The following is a 26,416-nucleotide window of genomic DNA, read 5'->3' on the forward strand; positions in this document are numbered from 1 at the left end:
TCACAACCTCACCACGAAGACAGATAAAAAGAACTGGTTCAGTTTTTCTGTAGTGACCTTGTTCTTGAGTACTCCTTTAGTATCTGAATCATCCAGTGGCTCCAATGGCTGTTTAGTTCAGCAGGCCTTCTACTCCTGATGTACTTGAAAAAAATTGCTATTTCTTTGAGGGTTTTAGCTCTTATAATAAATTTACAAAATATAACAAGCTGCTTTAATAGCAAGCGATGCTTATCGCCAACCTTTTAATGGTAATATAAAACAGATTCATAGTTCATAATACTGAGACATTTGATTTAAATGTTATACTTGAAAATTACACAAATGTCTGTGGGGTGGTGTGTTTATACCAAACTAGCCTAAAAACCAAGTTATAAATTTTATGCTATTTCATAAGTCTGCTGTACATGGTTTTAAGAAGGTTTTAATGAAAAAAACAGCTGGTAAAAATACTTTTGTTTTCTACTGTTTGTGTCCACTTGAGATTTTATAGCTTCTATCCTAGATGCCAATGTTTTAGGAAGAAAAGCTGTGTGGTCCTAAAGAATGCAATATGCTGCCCAAAATACAAGACCGAAAAGCTTAACTAAAATCCACCCCCGCATGCCATAAAGTCTTAATAAAAATTTCTGTAACTTGAACAGCAAAAAGAATCCGGAAGAGAATGCTTCTGTGGGTGGGCTTAAGAGGAAAGCAAGATCCTGCTCAAGTCTGATGCAGCAAAATTTAATTTTACCCACAAGCATCCTAAGAAAAACACTGCCAATATAAAAGTTGGCTTCTCTCATAAATACACAAAAAACAAATAAGATGTTCCAGAATAGCTTTAACAGACCTTTTCAGTATTCCCATGTGTAAGCAAAAGGAATTGTTAAAAATTTATACTAAAAGATGTGCAACTAAACAAACATCATTCCATTAACAGAAGGGAAAAAATTTCTTGATGTGTGGGAGCTACTTTCCTCCTTTGCCTAGCACTTCTAGCAGCTCATGTATAACAGCAGACCAGCACTTGGTGGAGCATCATGATCTTATGAACAAAACCTCCAAAACAAGACTGCATTTCCCATTTGGTTGTTAAGAGACCAAATTTCACATTCGTGTTGCCCAATGATTCTGAAGCCTTGTAAAGGAGCTATCATGTAAGAAAGTAGAATATGTTTGTAAAAATCATATCTGAACATAGTATCAATAGCCTAATTACAAAAAAATTCTTGAGTTCACCTCCACAAGTACAAATCATCAGTCAGATTACAAAAATCACCCATTCATTCACATGCATATCAAGTCCATAACAAGAATATTAATCTCCCCAGCTTGCCTGACTCACCCTGCAGCAGGACAGAAGCCACAAACCTCAGGGGCCAGATCCAGAGCACAGGCTGGGGGGTGTCCTTCATGTTTTAAACAGTACGGGTGGGACCTTAACTGGAGCCGATTGTCTACCACACCACAGATGCTGCTGGATCAGAGAATCCAGGTTTTTAAGAGGTACAACCTGTATTAAGAGAAACTAACTGGTCCCTTCCAGAACAAGAAGTCGTCCTGTGGCACCTTACAGACTAACCTCTTGAATGTTATGTTAAACAACCTATTCCAAATTGCATTTAGTTGTAACAATCTTCTGTTTCCCAGACCTGCAGAAGAGCCATTGTAAGCTTGTCTCACATGCCAGCTGAAGTTAGTCCAAACAAGGCAGGCCCTCATGCATCTTGACTAATATCCTGAGATCTAGAGGACTACTTCTGCATGTGCTGTTGTAAAGAGTAATTTTCTTCCTCCCAGAACATGGCGCTGCATCTCTGACTATCTTGGCTAATAGCCTTTAATGGACCTATCCTCCGTGAATTTATCAATTGTTTTACCCAGTTATACTTCTGGCATTCACAACACCCTGGCAATGAGTTTCATGGGATGATTGTGCATTGTGTGAAGATGTACTTCCTTTTCAACCTGATGCCTTCTAATATTATGACTCTGGGATCTTGTATTATGTGAAGCAGTAAATAAGTACATTTCCTTATTCACCTTCTGCTCATCATTCATGATTTTATAGACTTCGGTCACATCCTCCCTCTTAGTGGTCTTATTTTCTAGCAGAATTATACCAGTCTTATTAACCTCTCCTCATACAGAGCCTGTTCAACACCCCTAATCTTTTTTGTTGCTTTCTTCTGTACTTTTCCCAATGCAAATAAATCTTTTTTGAGATGCGGTGACCGGAAATGCATGCAGTATTCAAAGTGTGGGCTTACCACAGAGTTATGCAATTGAATAATGATATTTTGTTTTATTACTTATCTTGTTCATAATAGCTTCTAAACATTGTTAGCTTTTTTTGTTTTCCACTATACATTGAGCATAAATCTAATGTAGACCCCATCATTTTGTATGTATGGTTGGGATTGCATTTTCCTACATTTTCCAGTTCTGAGAGATCCCTTTGCAACTCTTTAGTCTTCTTTGGATTTAACTATCTTAAGCAATTCTCTTTTGACTGCAAATTTTGCCACCTCTCGGGGTACCCCTTTTTTTCTGACCATTTATGAATATACTGACGAGCTCTCATCCCAGTATAGACCCCCTGAGGGTCATCACTTCTATTCTGTAATCTGAATTTATTCCTATACTTTCTCTTCTGTCTTCTAAACAGATAGTCTACATCTACAGTACAGAGACCTGGCAACAGACATTACCATCAGAAGAGCTCTTCTGGCAAAACTTCTGTCAACAGATGACATCCGCTCTGTCAATAGAGTGGCCAGACTGCCCAGCCACTCTCTTTGACAGAATGCCTAACTGGAAGCTCAGAAAACAGAGCTACCCAGTGAACCAGAAGCCCAATCTGTTGGCAAAGGGCCCCCAGGAGCCTCTACATGACTTTTTTCCTCGACAAAGCCATTTTTCCTCATCGCAGAGAGGCAGAACGCTGTCAGCAGAAGTGCCAAGTTTTGTTGACAGACTGTCGACAAAATGCATTTTGTGTGTTGACTCTACATGCATTTTGTCAACAAAATTCTAGTGTAGACATAGCCTTAGTGATCCATGAGACGATAGTCCCTCTTACCCCAAAACATTTTGCTTAAGAGCCTTGGGTGAGAGACCTTGTCAAAGGTTTTCTGCAAACCTAAGTACACTATATGCACCAGATCCCTGTTGTCCACACGCTGGTTGATTCCTTCCTCCAAAGAATTCTAGTAGATTCTAAAGGGAAACCATGCCTCTCCAAACACCATGTTGAGTCTTCTAACGCATTACGTTCATTTGTGTGTCTGATAATTTTGTTCTTTACCACACTTTTTGCTGGTACCGAAGTCAGTCTTACCAGACCAATTGCCAGGAGTTTCATAGTACCTGCAGTCATTTGGTCCAGAAACTGATTTAGAGGATAGTTACAAAGCACAGTTACTAGTTTATCAATTTTTCCAAAATCTCCTCTAATGACACCTTAATCTGGGACAGTTCCTCAAAAAGCATGACTTAGGTTTGGGAATTTCCCCCACATTAATCAGCCATGAAGAACCATGCAAAGAATTCTTTTACTTTTTCCACAATGACCTTATCATCATGCTTGAATGCTCCTGTAGCAAATTGACTGTCCAGTGGCCTGCACGGTTGCTTAGTGGCCTTAGTTAGTTTTTACTTAGTTATTCTTCAAAGTCTGTGTGGTCTGCCTTAATATTTTACACTCAACTTGTCAGAATTAATGTTCCTGTCTATCGTCCTCAGAGGGGTTTAGTTTCCAAGTTTAAAGAAGGACCCCTTTTCACTTTTTTGTTTGGCCATCATGGTATTTTTGGTCTTTCCCCCCCCCACCCCAAATTTGGGACACACAGTTAAGCTTCCACAATGGTATTTAAAAAAAAAAAAAAAAGATTCCGTACAGCTTGCAGGCATTTCATTTTTGGAACTATAATTTTTAATTTCAATGTAACTAGCTTATTTTGTTTAGTTCCCCTTTCTGAAACTAAATGCTACTGTGTTGGGCTTCTTTAGTGTTTCCTTCCACCTTTCTACCTGAGAAAAATTAAATTATATTTTGGTTGGTGTTACCAAGTGGTTCAGCTATATTCCCCTCTCGAACCAGATACTATGTTCCACTTCGGACTAAATCCAGAATTGCCTCTCATCTTTGGGTTTCAAGACTAGCTACTTCAAGAAGCAAGTCACTTATGGTGTCTAGAAGCTTTATTTCTGATTCCCATCATGAGGCGATATTACCTCAGCCACTAAGACGATAACTGAAATCCCCAAATTAGTACTGTTGATGTTTTCTATTTTTATAGCTGCTCCAATCTCCCAGAGAATTTCAAAAGTCCCTATCCAGATCAGGTGGTTTGCTATAGTCATATCATTAAAATATGATATATCTACTAAATAAATTTTATGGCACAGTTTGATTCATTTGTGATTGTTACTTTCTTTCACATGTAGTCCCACTCCTTCACCATCATGACCTACTCTGACATTCCTATATATTTTGTACCCTGGTATTACCACACCATGATTATCACCATTTCACCAACCTTCTGTGATGCCTGATTAAATATCAGGCCCTTAAGTTCACCCACTGCCTATTGCTCTATTCTCTGTAGTTAATTTAATGGAATTAAAAAGAATTTTTGAGCACAAATCATGTGTGACATAAAAATATCAAGTCAAAAAGGAAGTATATGGTAGGAATAACATATACAGGTGACATTCAATGGGCATGTATACCAATTCCCTGAAGTAACAATCGAAGAAACCCTGCATTCCCATATTTACGGAAAACACACACACACACACACACACACACACACACACACACAAATTGCTAACAGAAGTAACAGTAGTTTGATTCAACCACTACACCTGCCCACAAGAAGCTACAGGGCCACAGGTCTACAAAAAAACATTAGGCAGGTAAAAATACAGCATTTATGCTGGGGATGGAGGGGTGTGTAGCTAAAAAATAAATACATTGGAAAACGTGATCTATTCATGCCTACAATTCAGCTATATCTGGAATCAAATCTACAAAGTAATGTAATGTCATGGACATAAGACCTCTCTAAATAATGTACACATGCCAAGAGGTTAGCTGCCAGAACACGAATACTGATTCTTTGAAATCATGTTTCTCTTTTGTTCAGCAAGGTGAGATCATCAGAAGATGGAAATCCCCACAATATCTAGTGGACAAACTACACAAAATTGATTTGAAGAAAAGTAAAGTGTTACAATGCAATACAAGGTTTTTTCTTCTGTTTTAGAACATTTGTTTTCATAATATACCCAAGAGAAATCTTAAGCAAGCAAAATATGTCTGAAAATCATTCTTCTACACCACATACTTTATGTAAGCCAAACTTTTATAGCTGCTTTTACCATGACTACAAAATGGTCATGAAAATTTATCACCACCAAACATTGTACTCAATTTTTTACCATGATGAAGAAAACCACAGAGAAGTGGAATGCAGAAAAAAATTTGCAGTTTATCAAAAATAAAAAAGGAGACCCGGGAGAGCAGAATATTTGAAGGCCACTTTAACACACTCGTCAAGTTAATGCAGCAGATCTCATTCTCAAGCTCCAAAGAAAGCTTAACTAGCAATCGGAGCTCTAGGAGTTCAAAAGAGATCAATGAAAATCAATCATGTATGAATACCAGGGAGTCACGCATTTTGTAAAAATCTTTACACCACAGTTGTCAAATGCCAGAGTCAAAATGATGGGGTAAAAAGAAGTCTTCTTGCAAGTTGCAATCACAGACCACTATTCCTGCACAAGATGCTAAATTAAATCCCAAATAAAGCTCTGATAATGTTTTTAATACCTGTTATTAATCTCAGTGTGCTAGGGTTTAAGGCTGACGAATTCAATTCCACCACACTGAGGCACTAATGTGCCTGAGCTCCATTTTTTGGCATGTTCATGGAAGGTATCTAATTGGACACAGCACAAGTCATGAGCTATGCAGTGTATCTAAGGGTACTCAGGAAGATCACCGTAGACCAATTCCCAGTTTATGATCTTGTGGTTAAGTCAGTATTTCTTTGCTAATGCTTCCAGGTTTTCCCTCTGAAGTCAATAAAGTTACTAAGATGTATAAAGTCCAGAACACAGACACGCTTGCTGGATCAGTCTTAGGGCTTATCTACACTAGAAACTTGAGCCAATGCAGCTGTGCCACTGCAGCACTTCTGGTGAAGATGCTCTACACCCATAGGCAGAATAACTCCATTCTGCAAGAGGTGGTAGCTATGTTGGTAGAAGTTCTCCTGCCTACATACCACTTGGTTGTACAGTGGTCACTCAGGGCTGTGGATTATTTGCACTGAGTCACAGTTATACTGAAATAACCCTGTAGCGTAGACCAGGATTTTATCATGAGCTGCCTTGATTTTGTGTGTGAAAATAGGGATATCGCTATTTCCCAACCTCAGAGAGAGGTTATGAACAAAAATTGAGAGACAGAGATGAAGAGCATGTAAGTACCAGCAAGGCAGGATGGGCTACTGATGCACCATGGAGAGGGAGTGAAAGAAATAACACTATGCAAAGCATTGCTTAATTTTCTTATTTTTGTCAGAAGCATTAAAGATTAGGCTCAGAAAGCAAAAGGAGCAATATCTCTGGTGTTGTACTAGGGGTGCCAAAAGCCTCCTCTTTATGCAAATCATTCTTATATGAAAGGAAAAATAATTGTTACATTTACAATGTCAATCCAATTCAAGTGATTAATCCAATTTCTAGCCAGCCTGGGGGTGAAAAGGGAGTGGGAGAACAGTCCTAGCCTCTCATGCTCTAAAAGAGCTTGAAGGAACATTTCTTGAGAAAGCAAAGGGAGTTCCAGCAGTTGGTCAGCAGAGGAGGCACTAAGTGACAACCACCAATTAGCAACAGCTGACCCGCTCTCAAGTTTTCTATGAAAATCTTTGCACCTTGATAGATGACACGTTTTACTTCATTCTAGTCAGGCTTTATAGCTACCAATTTCTCGACTATTTAACAAAGTTTGTAGCTACACGTGACCAGGCAGGCTTAAAAAATTTTTTGGCCCAACATCAAGAGCTGTACCTCCATTACTTTGAAAATGAGATGGGAGACAAAGAGGAAAAGACAAAAGCAGGGCAAGTAGTATCAGCATCAAATGGAAATTAGTAATGAGGCAAAACAGAGATCAATATTTACTTTGATCTTTCCCCTATATTTTTACACATTGTCCAGACTTTTGTTTTAACACAAATGTAACCAAAAGATTACCACATAGAATTTCATCTGAGAACAATTCTTTTCTCCCTGCCAGTTTTCTTCTACTGTTCCTTACATTTAACTCTAAAATTTTCCTTAACAACCTGCCCTCAACACAAAGGGAGCTCTTTAGAAAAAAACGTCAGTGTCCTCCTGGAGCAAGCCACATGTAAAAGACTGTGGGCAGGGTTACCTCTACTTTTTTCCCCTCCCCGGGCAGAATTTTTTTAAGTACACCCAGGCATGTGCAGATATGTACCGCCAATAGAAATACATGCCACTGGCCGTGGGCACTCTCATCGGCTAGGCGGCAATTAAATCTCTCCTGGGCAGCTGCCCAAACTCTCATCTTACAGGGAACACAGAGTGTGAGTCCCTGAAGACTGTTTGCCCAAGAAACTGACCGCTCATTTTCAAGCAAGGAGAAGATAGGTAGCACCTTCTTGGTGTCAAAGAATTAGGTCAGCAGGTTGCTTCTCAGTAGAGGGGTTTTAGGAGAAGTGGCCAAAGTAAAACAACTAAGTATTAGGATCCAATAAGACAATAATTGTGGCTATTATAAGAATGACTTGCAAGTTGTTATTCAACCTACAGCTTTGAGATCGTTCTAAAAGAAACATTCTACTAAATCATAAAATAAGCATGCCTTGAGACTAGGGAATTAAATGCATGCCTCTGTAGAAGATAAACTAGAGAGAAAGTTTCCTGGGAGTAGATGCCCTAACCTCTCAGCTAACAGCTGAATATTCTTCTGCTACATCTAGTCCCACTAACTACCTTGACTGCTTCTGTATGAATGTTGTCTGGGCCAGTTGCTTTTCTGCTTCAGTTGGGCAATGGCATTTCCGATTTCTTCTTTTGTCGGTCTGTTGCTGTTAAATTTACGGAGGTGTATCATAAACAGATGCCTCAAGTACATCCTTCACATCAAATGACAAGACTTGGTCAAAAATGAGCACCTTTGTGACAGAGAAGCAACTGACATTCAACTCAAGAGAAGAAAGTAAGGATGGCTAAGCCACACTCTAAGAAAATCTTCATCCAGCACAGCCCATCAAGGTCTCACATAGAGCCTCCAGAAAGGAAAAACGCAAAAGAGGAAGACTGTGGACAATATGGAGAAGATCTACTGAGATTATAGGTCAACAACTGGATTACTCCTGGGATCAGTTAGAAGTTTTGTCCCAAGACAGGGTGAAGTGGAAGAGATTTGTACTCTGGGTGGAGCACAGGTCCTCTACAAGGGTTTAAGTCAGAGTCAGTCAAGACAACATCTGGTTGTTTCTTTTGGTTCTAGTCTCTCTGTTGATGAGCCAAACAACTAATCTCTTAAACACACAAAACGTATGTAAGGTTTTATTTCAATCCAGAAAAATGGAAGACACTTATAATCACAACAGCTTTCACATCTGAGTGACAGCTAAACATAAAGGAGCATCAAGCATGCAGCCATCTGGAATCAAAATAGTATTCATTCACATTATTTCTTCCCAAACCTCTAAGGCAAAGAGTCAGAGCCTAGTCCAAGACTCCCTCTTAATATGATGCTCATTTCAAATCAATTGTCATTAGTAAACATTTTGTCAAAGCTGCAATACAAAGCTATCGGATTCTTCTACCTTTAAGTATGCACAGATCATGTATCTTGATATATTTTATAACCAAATGCTAAATCTAAATGTATTGTATTTACAAAGTTCCCATATGCAAAGAAACCTGAAAACACTGCTCCAAGTGTATCACTAAAGTCGCAAACATTTATTAGGCATGTTTATTTTGCTTTTCTGGAGAAAGGGAGATTAATTTGCCAATGTACATATGCAGGAGTCAGAAACCAATACAGCAAGAGCAGCCATTTTTTCGAATAATTCAAGAGCTACAATTCCTGTGAATGAGATAATCCTTATAAATAACATCAAGCCATATGTTTTGTAGCCCTATTTTAAGAACAGTGCACAGGACTGGTAATGCGATACATGGTTACTGCAGGATGTTCACGAACTTTTTACATATTCTATTTCCTTACACTTTGTGTGTGCATTTGTACCATTTTCTGACTTTCACTCCCAAACCTTCTCTCTTTGGAAGATGCTGGGGGAGTTATCCAACAAGCTGAGATCACATATTGTCTGCTATTTAGCTATGACTTGTTCATTCTGGGGCTCTTAGATGTTTATCAAAAAGCAGTCAAAGTTTTTTGCCCCCCCGCCTTTTTTTAAAAATTCTGCCACTATAGCATCAGGAGCCACAAATAAGTCCTTAAAGAGACATGTGGCTCCAGAGCTGCAGGTTGCATAACCCTGTACTTACTCAACTGCAACCTTCGTGCTGGCTGTGTTGTCACATACCAACTAACCCACGCTAACTAAACAACGTTTTTGTATTGTGTTACTGTAGATCAAGAAATGTTAGAAACCAGAAAGAAGATATAGCCACCACCTTTAACATTAAACCTTTGATATCACTAAGAAAGGTGTTATTTAACATTTTATGTATATCTATTGCATATGCAGAAGTAAAAGCCTTCTAATTGCCTTTAGTTCAGAAAGGAAACTGTAAATATTTACACTTTCAATACACACACACATGCACGCACACACACGCACGCAAAAAATCAAACTGGATGGAAAATGCAGGTTGCCAGCACCTGTTTTCCCTGAAAGCTGCATGCCTGTGCAGCTGCTCAGGAGAAAAATCAAATGCCACCCAGCTGATTATCAGAGCGCTCACAAGTAGGTGTGTGTTTCTACCGCTGGTGGTGCACATTTAAAAAAAAATGTATCCCACACATGGATGGAAACAATTAGCAGGAACAGAGGCTAGCCAGCTTTTTTCACTCAACAATTAAGGCTCAACCCTGGGAAACTCCCACCAGGTCCATCGTACTTCACCTATAACTTCTAAACAATGCCTTCCATATAGTTTTATGTGATCAGTTCTTACTGGCAGTTTAGAAGACAGAGGCAAGTGGCATACAACAGAAATCTGACACAGAAAACAAAATAACTACTTGAAAGCAAACAGTAGAGAAATCATCAGCGTTTCTCCAAGAGGTCTGGAGCATAGTTTTTCAAACAAAAAAACTGAACTTCTATATTTCCAAATATAACTACAGAGCTTTTCTGGGCATCTTCCAATCAAAGAGCTAGTAACTTTCTCTCATAGCTTGTTTAAGCTAAGAGGGGGAAAAACAAAAAAAAACCAAACCCAAAGTTGAAGGAAGCTTTCCCAAAAATTATAAAGGAGGAAAACCTTAAGTGGACTGCAATCCAATAAGCCTTTTGGCAGCTTTGTGTACCTAATATGGAATCATTTTCCATTATCAATGGCTGTATCTGTCCTACCACCCCACTTTAAAAGAGGGATGCCAATAAAACATTTCAGGATATGCTAATGAAGCACTGCAATGAATATGCAATGCATCATTAGCATAATGGTGGTCACCACACTTCGAAAGTGCTGCTTTCGATTGCATGCAGTCGTCTACTGGGGGTCCTTTTCAAAAGGACCCCGCATACTTCGAAATCCCCTTATTCCTATTTGGTTAGAGGAAAAAGAGGATTTCAAAGTGTGTGGGGTCCTTTCAAAAAGGACCCATGTAGACGAGCCACACGCGATCAAAAGCAGCACTTTTGAAGTGCCACGTCCACCATTATGCTAATGAGGCAGTGCCTTATTAGTATATCCCAAAGTGTCTCATTAGCATCCCCCTTTCACGACTGTAGACCCAGCCAAGAGGATATTTCCAGCAGAGTTCAAATTCATCATCTACAGCCTGCAACAGGGATGGGGAACACACGTCCTACAAATCTACTAGCCCCAGGCTCTCAGAAAAAAGTTAATCCAGCCCTGAGGAGGAAGGCCTGCACCCCAGTCCCCTGCAACCCCTCTGTGGCTGGAACACAACTGAAGGAGAGGGAGTGCATCTTCCCCCGCCTGCCACTTCTGAGTTGAAGACATCTGTGAGGAGTGGGAAGGAGAAAAAACCAAGGACCAGGTCAGTGAGGGTGGGTGGGTTTTTTTTGGGGGGGGGAGGGGCAGGAGGGGAAAGGAAGGGGAGATACTTTGCTTCTAACTTGTTTGTGGCCCCTGCCTGATTTTTCTGCCTGTCAGTGGTCCCTGATCCAAAAGGTTCCTCACCCCAGCCTACATAAGAGATCCTGATAAGATCTCTTGGTATCTTACCCAATGGTTAGAGCAGCGATTCTCAAAACTATAATTGGCAGACCTCTAGGGGTCCATAGATTGTGTCTAAGATTTCTAAGGGGTCTGCATTTCCATTTCAAATTTAGGAGATCACAAATGAAAAAGGTTGAAAGTCAATGAAGCAGAGACACAACTGTCCTTCAAAGTAGCACCCTAAAACTTCCATATTCACCACTGTTATGATTGTATGTTTTGTATACGGTATGCCTTGTGAGTTACTTTAAAAGCTTTTTTAGTTGAATCTCAATAGTCTCTTCGTGTTATTTCTGTATGTGAAGTTATGAAATATTGCTATATTGTAACTGAAATATGTTGTGAGACGCACAGAGTTGATTTTCAATAGCAACAAAGGAGCATCTATCACTGGCCAGACAGGCTTTGATGGTTCATCCGAAAGAATCCAATCTCAGACTCCTTGGAAGGGTCACATACGCAATGAGGGCCTCTTAGGCCCCCAGTGTCACAACAAGGATCTTTCTAGCAACTGGAAGAAAGTGTAAGAGACAGGGGCATCACTTGGCTTCTCTTCTCCACCTCCCACACTCTTCCCAATCTCAACACCCAGAAAATTACCCATAAAGCAAAGACCGGGAAGGGAATCCAGCCTGCGTACTGAGAAAAGGGAGCTGCACCGTAATGCCGATTAAGGTGAGACACTGTGACTATTGAGATCCAACTAAAAAAGCTTTTAAAGTAACTCACAAGGCATACACTAGCACACGACATCGAAGTAGCCTATTTTGACGTAAGAACATCGAAATAGGCTACTTGGACGCGTATCGTCTACACGTCCTCCAGGGCTGGTGCCGTCGACGTTCAACGTCAAAGTAGCAACGGAGAACATCGAAAGAAGCTGTCCTGAAAGGAAATGCAGAGCGTCCACACATACAAGTGCTCCCCGTTGAAATAAGGGGCGAGCAAAGCCCCAAGCCGCTCCCTTAAAGGGCCCCTCCCAGACACACCCGGCCTGCACAGCACGGATCCACAGAGCCGACAACCAGTTGCAGACCCTGTGAACGCAGGATGGACCCCCCAGCTGCAGCAGCAGCAGCAGCAGCCAGAAGCCCTGGGCAAAGGGCTGCTGCGCGCGGTGACCATAGAGCCCCACAGGGTCTGGACAGAGCATCTCTCAACGCCTCAGCTGATGGCTGCCATGGAGGACCCCGCTATTTCGAAGTAGCAGGACGCGGATCATCTACACACGCTCTACTTCGACACTGAACCATCTTTGGATAGGAATAGCGATTTTGATGTCTAGCCGCCTAACGTCGATTTCAATGTCGAAATAGCACGTCACGTGTACTATTTCGACATTGTGGCATAAAGCAGCCGGCTAGTGTAGACACACCCTGCTTGATTAGAAACTGCTTCATCTGTAGCATTTAGACTTATTTCTTCTGTATTCTACTTTGTGGGAGTCTCCATGTGCTGATAGCTGAGTGATCATAGCATCTCGAAGGGCTTATTGATTGTCGCCATCAGAGTCTTGTGATATTCCACATGGGGTGGAGAGTTAAGAGGGTAGAGTGGTCTCCAAGTTCTAGGTTATAGCCAGTGTGCACTGCAAATGGCGTGCTTGGGCAGCCACCCAGGAGAGATTCAAGTGCCACTCAGCTGATCAGCTGGGAGCTCACAGCTGGCAGCTTATTTCTCTACTAGTGGTAGACATCTCTACATGCCTCAGCACACATAAGATTTATTCCACAGATAGATGGGGAAAAAATAGGGAGAATATTGGGTGTACACCAGGGATGCAGTCACTTTCCTATTAGTATTATCCTACCACTACAGACCCCCCAGTTATGGGCCAGGATCCCATTTTGCTAAGCATATGGGCTATACTAACTGGCTGGTGACTTTTCTATTCTAGTTTCATAAAGCCTGAAGTTTTCCTTGTGTGTGTGTCTGCAATTGGTGCACATTCTTCAAAAACTTATTCGGACCAATAAAAAAATACACTGGCAGCAACTGGGATTTCTTCCATTTGATAATGGCTTTTTAGTTACACGCTCTTAGACAACTTCAAGAAATTTCAGCCACTCTTCCTACTGTTACATGAGATATAAAGAAACCAATAAGAAATAAGCTACCTGCAGGAAATGGTCTCTTTCAGAAAGGTTATCTGGATTCTGATTTTCTGTGTATTTTTGGTAAGACTGCAGGGGTAAAAAATTCTTTAGGTTCTTAAGAATGCTGCAGAATGTTTTAAACCAGCATTGATAAGATCTTATTGCTTCCAAGTGACTATCATTGAGGGTAAGTTAATTAGACCATCAGTCATGTCTTATGCCCATTTGCCTTTTGAAAGATGTACCAACGAGCAGGTCAGCCAGAAAGAGTGTTGCCTATATCTATCCCAAAGAACTATAAAAATAACCACTACTTTTGTGGCCATGCTTAGTTGGGTGACTAATCTAAAAGAAAAAATATATTATCCCACAGAACTGGAAGGGATCTTGAGGGGTCATTGAGTTCAGTCCTCTCCACTTACAGTAGGGCTTATGACCATCCCTCACAGATTTATATTTTTAACCTAACCTGCCCCAGACACTTGGAAGGCCCCCCTCAAGGATTGAGCTCACAACCCTGAGTTTACAAGGCCAATGCTCTAACCACTGGGCTATTCCCTCCCCCAAAGATGTATGTTTGAGGCAGAATTTAAAATTATTTGGCTGGTGGATTCTTTTAAAAGGATGATTTTTAGTAAAAATAAGGTAATTTTTATTTAAACAAGTTTTTTTTTTAAATGCTAGGCAATTTCTTTTTAAAATGCACATTAGTCTCTAACCTACTATAAATATCAAAACCACTGAAGTAAATTAAAAAGTTTGCTGCAGCATTGAGTTCTCTTCAAGTTTCAGTAAGTTAAAGATACTTTTATTTTTTAATTGACGATCAGAATCACGGAGAAAAACAGCTAAATTTTTATGTTAATTCATGCTTTACAAGTATATTGCAATGGTGTGTACTTTAAGTCTTTTTTTTTTTCAGTCTACAAATGTAGCAGATACTGTTATTTACATTATAAGAGATCAGGATTTTCTGATCACACTGTCAGAAAACAGTGTTTTGAAACCAAAGATTTTTGTAGGTATGATTCAATTAAAATGAAATTTTCATCAGTAAGGAGTTCTCCAGTCCAGTTAGACCAGAAACTCCATCCTGAGGAAGACAGACTCAGTGCAGAATAGGCAACAGCCTAGTGGCAAGAGACTCACCTGGGACATGCAAGACCCCCATTCAAATCCCTACACTGCATGATTTGAAACATACAGATTTTAATCCATGTTTCCCAGATCCTAGGTGGCTGTCCAAACCGCTGAACTTCAAGTCAGTCTCTTGTTTTGCTTTTTAAATCTACCCTGTTGGAACTGTTCCACTTTCAATCAATAAACTAAATATTCATTGGATCAGAGAAAGAATCTCTTCTCCCTCTTGCTCTCAAGGTGTTTATACTGCCCTAGTTTTCACCATTTTCGTGATAGCAGTTTCAGCTAAACAGCAACTGTTTAATGTTATTACAGCATGCACAAGCTGTGTCTCATATACCAGTGCTTCTCCATCTCTCTCAAGTTGTTTACAACTAACAATAATCACCAGGCCTTATAGCATTCAGCTCTATTTCCTTACTCTGAAACATTTGGGGTTAGATTCTAAAAGCCCAACAACAACTGCCAGAGTGGCATCCTCATGATTTATCCTGCCACCCGCTCAGTAACTTCACAGACTACCACACATCCACAGAATCCCCAGAGCACCATATTCCTTTAAAGAGCAATGCTGACACTAAGGTTATTTGATGTCTGATGCAGCACATAGCTACTGTGTATCACATAGATAACCTTTTAATCAAACCGCAGAAAATGCTGAGTCAAAATTGTGACTGACTAAAAATAAAGCACCTTGCAGGAAGAGTTGACACTACAGGTTGAACCAGCCCTCTCTCATCCAGCAACATCCATAATCCAGCCTGATTTTAGTTAGCTGGACAATCACTTATCATGGGTGTGGCCAAGTTTCCTGTGATCTCATAGCATTGTTTCACAGCCAGTCCTGGCTCTCGGTGTTTCTTTGCTGTAATGCACCCGTAAATGTCTTCTAAGAGCTCAGCAAGCACGGAAAGTGTTGGTAACGTGCTAGACAAACACTGACCTTCTGTGGTCTGGCAAATTCTCTCATTCTGCACTAGTTAGCTCCTGAAGATGCTGCATGAAAGGTCTTCAACCTGCACAAGCTAGACAGTCAGGGAATCAATAGCTAAAAAGCTACAGGTCCTCAAGGAAACATCCTGCAACTGGCCACTGGTAAAGAGGTTCCGCAGAGGTCACCAGAAAAGCATGCATGCCCGCCCAAGAAATGGAAAGAAAGATACACTGAGTATTCAGATATGCATACCATACATACTATGCATAACAACTTTCAAAGACTTCAGTCCTGACATTTACTTCCTGAACAGATTTTCTCTTAAGTGTGTTGACTAGCATTCAAAAAATTGCTTCTGATTAAAATGTTCATGCCTAACCACAGTCACTTTATTTCAAAGACTGCCTTGAAAGAAAATATTAGTTAGCCTTTTTATTTATACAGGCAGGGAGTAAAAGTATGAAAACAGCTGAAAAAAGCTTTTCCATTGTATCAACTGCTATAGCTCTTTGGCACCATTATTTTAAGGCTGAAAGACATTTTAATTAATACCAAGAGTGGTTTTAGATAGACACATCTTTATACCAAAACCTGCAGTGCTTATTGCACCAAACTCACTAGAAAAGCCTAAAGAATGCTGTGCTCTATATGGTGGAGGAAATCTGCTGGTTGAAAATCAGGATTCAAGGCTCTGCACAGTATGATGCAATTCAATTGACTGACCACACAGAACAAAAAAGCAGGGGAAAAAGTACATTTCATATAAAGTACAACCATAATTGTCAAGTAACTTCCACCACTTTCTGAAGAATGTATCTTATTGATATTGCATAAAATGCCAAACCAATCTGCCTGTCATTTTCAAAAGCTTGTACAGAACGTCAGCTCACCATGATTTCTAACAAGCAAAAACATTTCGCCTTTGTGGGAAATAAGTGTTTAGATCAATTTATTTCAATTCCATCCTTTGCCAGAAGCTTTTCTGAACATGATAAAGCAAGTAATCAGGGAAGGCGAGTGTGAGCACATTGATCTGGAAGAAGTGAATGGATAACAGAAATTTTGCCTGCTAATTGTCTCTCTGTATCTTCTGTAAATCAATTTAGACTAGATTGGTTTCTACTGCCATTTGCCCAAATGAAGAGTGAATTGCAACCTATCAGTATGTACTACTTTAAAAAGCCCTCAGATAGTGAAAATGGAGTTCTAGAAGGAAGCAGAGTATCTAGTCTAGCTCTCAAAACACAGAAAATTCTTAGCATTTTGAGCTTGATAAACAAAATTTATAGACCCTAGAATGATCATGTAGGTAGCATACACATTTATAGTATTTCTAGGATGGGTCATTCTTAATGGACATACTACATCTTCTCCAATTTCATCCACTTCTACTTATTTGATAGATTACCTGATGCCTGTGTGTTTAAACAAGGCACTCAGTATTAACTGAAGCCAATAACCAGTTCTCTTTTTACTGATGAAACCTGAGAAGTGGCATGACCTATTTTTCAAGTTAAAGTACAGAAAACCCCACAGGACATCATCTTGACCAGTTTGATTTTCAGCATTAAGGCAGTTTTTCTATCCAACTTAAAAACCCCATGTGATAGGAAAGGAGAAAAGCCCTTAACTAGTATATCTGGATTAATGGGAGCGATGAAGCGCATCAGTAACCATTATTGATATTCCTTAAACTATGTTTCACAGAAAAATGTTTAAGTTGTAACTAAAACTTTGCAGATTGATTTAGTGAAAATTAGCAGACTCATCAAAATTAAGACTTTAAGAAAAGCAGAGGATAGGACACCTTTGATATTAATGGCTAAAATATCTCCTCTGCTTCCACTCCTCCCCACCCAAAAGTTCGGCATTGAAATGATGCCCCAGAGCATTTAGAAAGAATAGTTCTGGTAGCTTCTTGTCAAAGAGATAATAAAACAAACTATGAGGAAATTAAAAGGAATACAGTAGAAGATGTGGAATCAATTTTAGAATTGCATTAAAAGACACTGTTACCCCTTCATCAAAACCATTTTTGTTCCCATGAAGCCATTATTTAAAGAAATTCCCACACAAACATGTTAAATACCAAAGCCAGTGTTTTTAAACAGTAAATCTTTCTTACCTATCTCACCTATCATGCTAGCAAAATACTGAAAAAGTTACAGCCAGTCTTTTGTTTGCAACTTCCTTTAAGAGTTTCTCCTCCAAGGCTCCTTCATTCCTCTGCCTACCCTCTTCTTTTCTCCCTTGTCTGCACTTCTTCCACAGTGCTTTAGTCCACTAAGTTATTAGAAACTTGACAATGAACTTAAACTTTTAAAGGGAACAAGACAATGTTTAGATATGGGGATGAGAAATTTAAGAAACAAAACCTGAGTTTTTAAAAGTCAGATTTTGGTTATAAGATCTAAGTTACAAGATACAACTTATTCCTGATGTAGAAAGCAGATTATGGATAAATACAATTTCATTAAAAAAAATAAAAAGAATGAACAATTTTAGGGCATTTAATCTAAGGACCACAGAAGCAGAAACAAAGAGGAAACAAGAAGTACAAATTCTGCCATTAATAGTCTGTATATTATTAATATTACAGATTTCACATAACTGCCTCCTACTTTTGTTTGTTCATAGCTTAAAAACACTTGAACGGTGTTTTAAGCCCACTCTGCCACTCTTCTGCTCACTCTGTTAATTTTCTAAAAACTTTGACATCTTCCACAGTGTGTGTGGAAACTTGGACTGTTTTTGCAAGTCAGATACTGAGTTTTTATTGAAAATATTTTTAAAGCTTCAGTTTTCAAAGAAGCTGCAAAAGGATATTTAGTACTCCTTCCACTGGCTACTTCGCAGCTAGATACTGTTCCAAAAATTGTGATTGTAATACTATGTGACAGGCATGAGCGCAGAGAGACATGTAAAGTTAGAGAAATATTTTATTAGCCCCAAATAAATAAAATAAAAATTAAAGGTGACAGCCTACAACATTAACCCTCTCTAAATACTTATCAGCACAATGCTTCTGACATACAAGTCAGTCAATATATCACTATTTCATATCCAATCACAAAAGCTCATCTAATAAATTATTTTGTTAGTCTTTAAAGTGCTATTTTACTGTTTTTTGTTCCAATCACAGATGTGCGACCATTGCATTTTCACTGCTACATCACTAATTCAAATTCAGTTTGGTAGTCAAGAAGTTTACCACTACCTTCGTGGAATTACTACTGGTTTTGGTTTAGTTCCTAATGACATGGTACCTAGATCACAAAACTATAAACAACTGACACTAGTAGGAAAGCCAAACATTCAGACAGCAGAAGCACTCCTGCCAAGTGAATCATCTCATGGTTAAAACTGATCCCAGGTTTGAGAAGGACACAGTTCATCTTTGAGGACAAAACATTAAGGGTGCGTCTACACTAGCCGGCTACTTCAAAGTAGCCGGCACAACGTTGAAATAGCACGCGTCGCGTCTACATGCTCCATGTGCTATTTCGACATTGAAATCGATGTTAGGCGGCGAGACATCGAAATCGCTATTCCCATCTTCAGATGGGAATAGCGCCCTACTTCGACGTTCAACGTCGAAGTAGGGCATGTGTAGACAATCTGGGTCTTGCTACTTCGAAATAGCAGGGTCCTCCATGGCAGCCATCAGCTGAGGGGTTTAGAGACACTCTGTCCAGCCCCTGTGGCACTCTATGGTCACCGCGTGCAGCAGCCCTTAGCCCAGGGCTTCTGGCTGCTGCAGCTGGGGGTCCATGCTGCATGCACAGGGTCTGCAACCAGTTGTCAGCTCTGTGGATCTTGTGCTGTGCAGGGCAAGTGTGTCTGGGAGGGGCCCTTTAAGGGAGCGGCTTGGGGCTTTGCTGGCCCCTTATTTCAAAGGGAAACACTTGTGTGTGTGAATGCTCCAGATTTCCTTCCGGGGGGGCTCCTTTCAATGTTCCCCGGAGCTACTTCAACATGGAATGTCGATGGCACCAGCCCTGGAGGACGTGTAGACGATACATGTCCAAGTAGCCTATTTCAATATCCTAACTTTGAAATCGGCTCCTTCGATGTCATGTGCTAGTGTAGATGTAGCCTAAGTGTTTCCATCTTAGAGAGGTGACATGCATTCAAACACAATATGATCATGTCTACAAGCAAGGGTCTTCCCAATTATACACTGACTCTTCTTTTATGAAAGTGAGAATTTAAACTGTAAATTTCATTTGAAAGGGAGGTAAAATGTGTCACTGTTTAAAAGAAGGGTGTTGTATATTTCATTTCACTGCTGTTCCCTTCTACTGACCATACATGAGAAGAGAAGCTCACTTATTAACTTAAATAACTTTAAATCAGGCTTTCAATGTAACAAGACAAAAACAATGCTTAGTTAAAATTTTAATGTCCAGCCTTAATTAAGGGATTGCTTTGATTGCAAAATTAACTCAAGACATAATTCAAGTATTGCCCCAGACTTCAGTTCCCTCTGCATGCAAAAACCTCTAATTTAAATGCTCTGAGCTTTTAATTCAAATAGGCGGATACCAAAACAGAAACTTAGAAATCTTAGCACTGCACATGAGCAAATACAGTACCAGCAAGGGCATAGTAACTCAAGAGTTATTTTTCAGCATGGGCTCTCTCACTGAAGCCTAATTTACAAGACATTAAAAACAAAAAGGCAGTCTTGTAGCACTTTAAAGGCTAACAATGACTTGTTAGCTGATGAGCTTTCGTGGGACAGACCCACTTCTTCAGATCTGGAAATTCTGTATGGTCATGAGACGTAATTCAAGTTAGCTATGCAATGAAGAATATCCTAATATAGCAGACATGTCTAAACAAAGAGTAGTTAAATAAAAGATGGCATGGCGGCACCCAGAAAGTTTATGTGTAGTTATTAGTGCTACTGGGTATAAATACATGAGAAAACCTTAATTTGCATACCACAAAAAACAACAAAGCAGATGTTGACTAATACTGAAGGTTTGTTTACCTGAGAGAAAAATATTGACAGAGATGAAGCAAAAGTAGACCCTGACTTCTCAGAACAATAAATCTTGATTCTCCAGAAAACAAGCACTAGAATTCCTAGAATTATCTCTGCATCACACGCACAAGTTTTTCTTTAAAACTATCTGGAATTTTTCCCTTCATCAACATAAAATTCCTAAATAGGACACCATCTTTTAAACTGATTTTTACTGGGGAGAATTTACCTCTGTTTTTTAGGCAATTTAAGTTTCCCCCAATTTTTTTTTTTTTTGTTAAATAAAGCCTGCAATGAGTCAATCAGGATGGAGCGCAAGATGTTTGACAATTTAAAGCTGCACCAGTTTATTGGCAATTCTGTCCCCATAGCTGAGCTTCATCCACAACAATGAAAGATCACCTTATTGAAGCACTTTTTGGCTGATAAATAAAATGATTTCTGACTTATTAACTATAATTGTTAAAGAGTCTTTATTGTTAAATTATGCCATGAGTCTGCCAAGTGACCAGTTCAAGTTTGTTAATAAATGCAACAGGCTATATAGCAAGAGAAGTGCCTCCAAAATTTTCTCTTTATTTGCAAAATCATATGCAAGTGGAATAGCTATCCATTTGCAGTACAGTTTTTGTCCCTATCACAGATGTTACAAAACCAGTGTAAAAAGGAGCTTAATTCTTGAGATTACGAATTTGTCTAACATTAACAGAATTATTCATACAATCTACATAAGAAGAATATTGCCCCCATGCCCTCAGTATGATCAAAGGCTGGAATTCCATCAAATGAATGTGACAAGATAAAAATGAATGCAAAGTTAAAGTTGTCTGTTCAGAGCAGCAGAATTCTATCAGAACACAGAATTAAAACCTTACATACATATTAGGAAGTGTAAATCTAGCACCACATTAATTAAATAAAAAAAAAAAAGTCTTCTGGCTTATCCACTTCTCATTCTGCATCTTTGATATATTCCCCACCCACGTCTATTTTTCCTCTTCCCCTGTCCGATCACTGCATGCCTCTGGCTCTCATCCCAGTTTCACAGTATACATTTTAACCTGTTTGTACTCCGATTACTGAAGTAGTATATTGAGTGTCTTATCACTCTGATTTTGTACTCTAATGTCAGTCAAAATAAAGTGATCTAGACATTTTAGCCCCCCCCGCCCCCCCAAACTGAAGTCAATAAACAGTTAAAACCAAGTATTAGAAATTCAAATTTATTATATGGTCTTACTTAACAGCAGATTTCAAGAAGTGACTAGTGCTACATCGTCCCAGTCTGTATCCAGTTTTTACCATTATTAAAATCCACGGGCACAACAGTTACTTTTTAAAAACTGTGAACCAAATAACAGGCTTAATTCATCCATGTTAGACTGAATGAACAAAGAAAACCACGAGCCCACTAGAACTGTTAGTGAACTCTATATACTGTATAATTAAACAACCTAAATTATCATAATGATTCTTCAGAATACTTCTAATAGTACAACCGCCAATGATACTTCACTAAAGATTTAACACCTCTGCTTATTTAAAAAAAATCACCTTTCCTTGAAGTATTACTGAACTATATGTAATGTTGCTGTAGCCGTGTTAGTCCCAGGATACTAGAGAGTTGTGTGTAAGCTCAAAAACTTGTTTCTCTTACCAACAGAAGTTGGCCCAAACAAAAGCTATAACCTCATCCAACTTGTCTCATTAGATTAGCTAGTTGGGCATCAACAAAAACAAATTAACAGTCTGGCTAAAAATTCCTTTATTCTCTCAGTTGCTCAGCCTTCATTCTGAACACCTAAATCATTTCATTAATTTGCCAGCCACCATGGGAAGACATCTAGATACTGTCTAGTCTAGAATAAGGTATTTTCCTGCTTGTTTCTTTCTGGGCTTCTTTATGCACCACAAAGCAGCAAAAAGAGCGCACAAACAAAATTTTGAAGTCACCTTGAAGCTTTTTCTCATTATTTGTTCAGATGGCTCAGCATTATAGTCTAAACTTCTCCAACATAAGCAGAGAGCTGGAGTCAAAGTTTACCTAGGCCAAAAGTCTGTGTCTTACAAACCCAAAGTATTAGTGTGACATTGATGCATTTTTGGATAGTCTGAACCACCCCCATAGGTGGGCCACAGTCTAAATAGTATTTGTTAGTTTCTGTAACTCCATGATGAGATTTAATCCTCAGATGATTCTCTTATAACTAGTGAATATATAGATATGCATGTTGTACCAATATGGCTATAACAGTACTATATTCTTTCTATACGGTATCTCACATAGGAAAGTATTTTACATGATAGGTAAAGCACTTCAGTAAACCCTCGAGTTACGCAGCAATTGCATTTCAGCAACCCCCACATAACTCAGATTTTGTGCAAGTCGAGGGGAGATGAGACAAGAATCATGCTGCCCCCTGGTTTCCTCCTCCCCGCTCTTTCAGGAGCCAGGAAACTGTCCAGCCCACTAGGGCTGGTCAATTTCCTGTCTCCCAGTGTGGCAGGGAGCTGGAAACCAGGGGGCAGCCTGGTTTCCCTCTCCCTTCACAGAGAAGGGAAACTGAACAGGACAGCAGCCTTGGTCAGTTTCCTGGCTCCAGCCAGTGGAGGGGAGCTGGGAACCAGGGAAAGCCTGGCTCCCCTCCACTCCTTGGAGCCCGGAAACTAACCAGGGCTGCTGCCCTGCTCTGTTTCCCAGATCTGCAAGCAGAGGGGAGCCGAGAGCCAGGCTGGCGCCTGGTTCCCAATTCCCTGCTGCTCCAGAGAACCAGGAAACAGCTCCTGTCAGAGGTGGCAGCAGTCAGGCTGCTGCCCATGACAGGAGCTGTCTCCTGCTCCTGTAAGGGGTGGTAAGTCATGTCAACCCCAAGGCACATGCAACCTGTTTGCACATACCTCGAGGGTTTACTGTACAGCTACTTGTGTCACAAAACATAGAAGTCACTGTAACCCCTCTATCATCGTTAATACAGACTTGTACGATAATAAATTTAGCACTTCAGTAGAAGTTGACCTAAATTAACATTCAGAATACTCTTGGGGGAGATAAATACTACAATTCCAGTTTTGCACATGAAAAAAACAAAGACGGAGGAGTCATATGATTTGCCCAAAATCACAGAGGAAGTCTGTAATAGAGAAATAATCAAGTCTCATGGATTTGATTACCCCAATCTTGTAAGCTCTCGCTCATGGGAGTAGTCTCAGCGAAACAGTCTCAATAAAGAAATAAACTACTCAACTCAAGTGTTTGCAAAAAAACAGGTCTTTGAACAAACTATTGGTCAATACCATACTGGAGTTATTCACTGGCCAGTCCTGCTATTTTTAATCTCAGCCAGACCCAGGTAAAAGAAACTTCAACAGGTGGCACCTCTATTCATGCAGTATCCCTAAAGAGCATGAGGCCCAAGCCAAAGTCTTACAGAGATTTTGTTGTAGATAAATAATACTGGTGGAACAGTATGTGTGGCACAAAATACAATCTAAAAAATGCAAAACATCTGGAACATTTAGACCAAGCCACTCTAACTAAATGGAGCTTCGCTTGTCTATACCAATTGTTCACACAGCTATTAAGCAAACAGAGACATAGCTGTGCTAGTCTATATACTATCAAAACAAAAAAGCAGTCCAGTAGCACTTCAAAGACTAACACAATAATTTATTAGATGATGAGCTTCAGTGGGACAGACCCACTTCTTCAGACCATAGCAATACCAGAACAGACTATGGCTGCGACCTGAAGAAGAGGGTCTGTCCCACGAAAGCTCATCACCTAATAAATTATTTTGTTAGTCTTTAAAGTGCTACTGGGACTGCTTTTTTGTCCTATTAAGCAAAGCTGTTCACGATAGTAGCCCACCAAGCAATGACTTCCAGCTATTATTTACCATAACAACTACTGGAACCCAACTTTCATTTAAAAACTGACTAGTTCTATTCTTCATCGCACTAGTTCAGCCAGCTCTGACTTCTAGTCTTTATTTACTCTAACAACTGCTGAAACCCAACTGTCATTTAAAAACAGAGTAGCCCCCTTCTCCAGTGACTGAGCTGCATCTCATTCCAACCCTGCAGAATCAACACCCCAGCCACCACCATTGCTTATGTCATCCATAAAGTCACTTGGTGAGAAACAGGAACAGAAAGGTAGCCGCGTTAGGCTGTATTCTGTCAAAGCACAGCAGCAGTCACGTAGCGCTGTCAAGACTAACGCAATAATTTATTAGGCCACGAGCTTTCCTGGGACAGACCCACTTCTTCCGATCTACTTCTGGTAGGGCTGAAGAAGCGGCTCTGCCCCACGACAGCTCCCCACCTCCCAAGTCATTTTGTTCGTCTTCCAAGGGCTACACCACTGCTGTTGCGTTAGTGAGAAACCACTTACCAGGTGAGGAGCTTCCCTGGGGCAGACCCAGCGACCAAGCGGGCCCAGCGACCAAGCGGGCCTGCCCCAGGGAAGCTCATCACCTCACACATTCGCTCCGTCTCTAAGGTGCCCCCTGCCTGCTCGCTTGGCTTGTTTCAGGACGACCCCCCCGCGACTCGTGAGACAGGGACACCTGGGGGGAGAAAACATCCACTTCGCCCCCGGGCGGCTCTTCTCTTGAGGCCGCAGGAAGCGGCGCCCTGTGCTCACACCCAAGTGCCTCTGGCAGCCCAGCTGGCGCGGAGGCGCAGGGGTGTGAGGCGATGGGGGGAGGGGGCGGCTCTTACCTTTTCTTTGGTTTTGAGGTACCGCTGCAGCGCCTGCTGGGTCAAGTCGCGGACGCGCAGCCGCCCGTCCTTGCAGGGCACCACGATCCCCGTCCTCCCAAAGGAGACCGTCACTTTCATCTCAGCCCGCCGCGCCGCCGGGGCCCGGGAGCCCAGGCGGGAGCCGCTTGCCCGGGGCAGGAAGTCGCGGCGCGGGCCGGGCCGGCAGGAGCAGGTGCCTGGCCCAGGCGCAGGCCCCACGGCTGCCCGGGGCGGGCCCGGGCCGCTCTCCCCACCCGCGGCCGGCCCGAGAGCGCGGGGGATGCGGGCCCGGCTGTGCCGTGGGGCTTGAGGCGGAGCCGCCGCCGGAAGGGCCCGGTCCGGGGACGCGGCGGCAGCTGCTGCTCGGCTTTGCCGGGGCTGCGTCTCTCAGCGGCTGCCCCGGGCCCGGCCTGCCCCGCGCGCTCCGCAGGGCCGGGCGGGGAAACTTTGTGCCGGCTCCGCAGCTCGCGGCCCGGCCCGGCCTGGCCTGGCCTGGCTCTTAAAGGGGCCGCCGCGCCCCCAGCCGCGGGCCTGGGCACGGCGGGAAGGCAGTGCGGGGCGCGCCTGGGGCCTGTACTGCTCACACAGCGCCGCACAACCCTGCCCAGCCCACAGAGCGCTACACAACGCCTGCACTGCTCACACACTGCCACACAATCCCGGCACTGCTCACACACTGCCACACAATCCCGGCACTGCTCACACAGCGCCACACAACCCCTCCACTGCTCACACACTGCCACACAACCCTGCCCAGCCCACAGAGCGCTACACAACGCCTGCACTGCTCACACACTGCCACACAATCCCGGCGCTGCTCACACACTGCCACACAATCCCGGCACTGCTCACACAGCGCCACACAACCCCTCCACTGCTCACAAACTGCCACACAACCCTGCCCAGCCCACAGAGCGCTACACAACGCCTGCACTGCTCACACACTGCCACACAATCCCGGCACTGCTCACACACTGCCACACAATCCCGGCACTGCTCACACACTGCTCACACACTGCCACACAATCCCGGCACTGCTCACACAGCGCCACACAACCCCTCCACTGCTCACACACTGCCACACAACCCTGCCCA

At 41.5% G+C, this 26,416-nt stretch overlaps 1 protein-coding gene across 4 annotated transcripts in view; it reads right to left on the reverse strand.

Annotated features, from left to right (window-relative positions):
• Positions 1–25,833, reverse strand: part of PARD3B (par-3 family cell polarity regulator beta) — a 614,980-nt gene extending 589,147 nt beyond the window's left edge. For all 4 annotated transcript variants that reach the window (XR_012646411.1, XM_075001347.1, XM_075001346.1 and 1 more), the window contains exon 1: positions 25,301–25,833. Coding sequence is in view for 3 of the 4 variants with exons in the window: in XM_075001347.1 (XP_074857448.1) it covers positions 25,301–25,420 (120 nt within the window). In the remaining variant the exon portion in view is untranslated. The remainder of the gene's footprint in view (positions 1–25,300) is intronic.
• Positions 25,834–26,416: the final 583 nt, after the last annotated feature.

This window comes from Carettochelys insculpta, chromosome 8 (assembly GCF_033958435.1).
Source record: "Carettochelys insculpta isolate YL-2023 chromosome 8, ASM3395843v1, whole genome shotgun sequence".
NCBI classification, from domain to species: Eukaryota; Metazoa; Chordata; order Testudines; family Carettochelyidae; genus Carettochelys; species Carettochelys insculpta.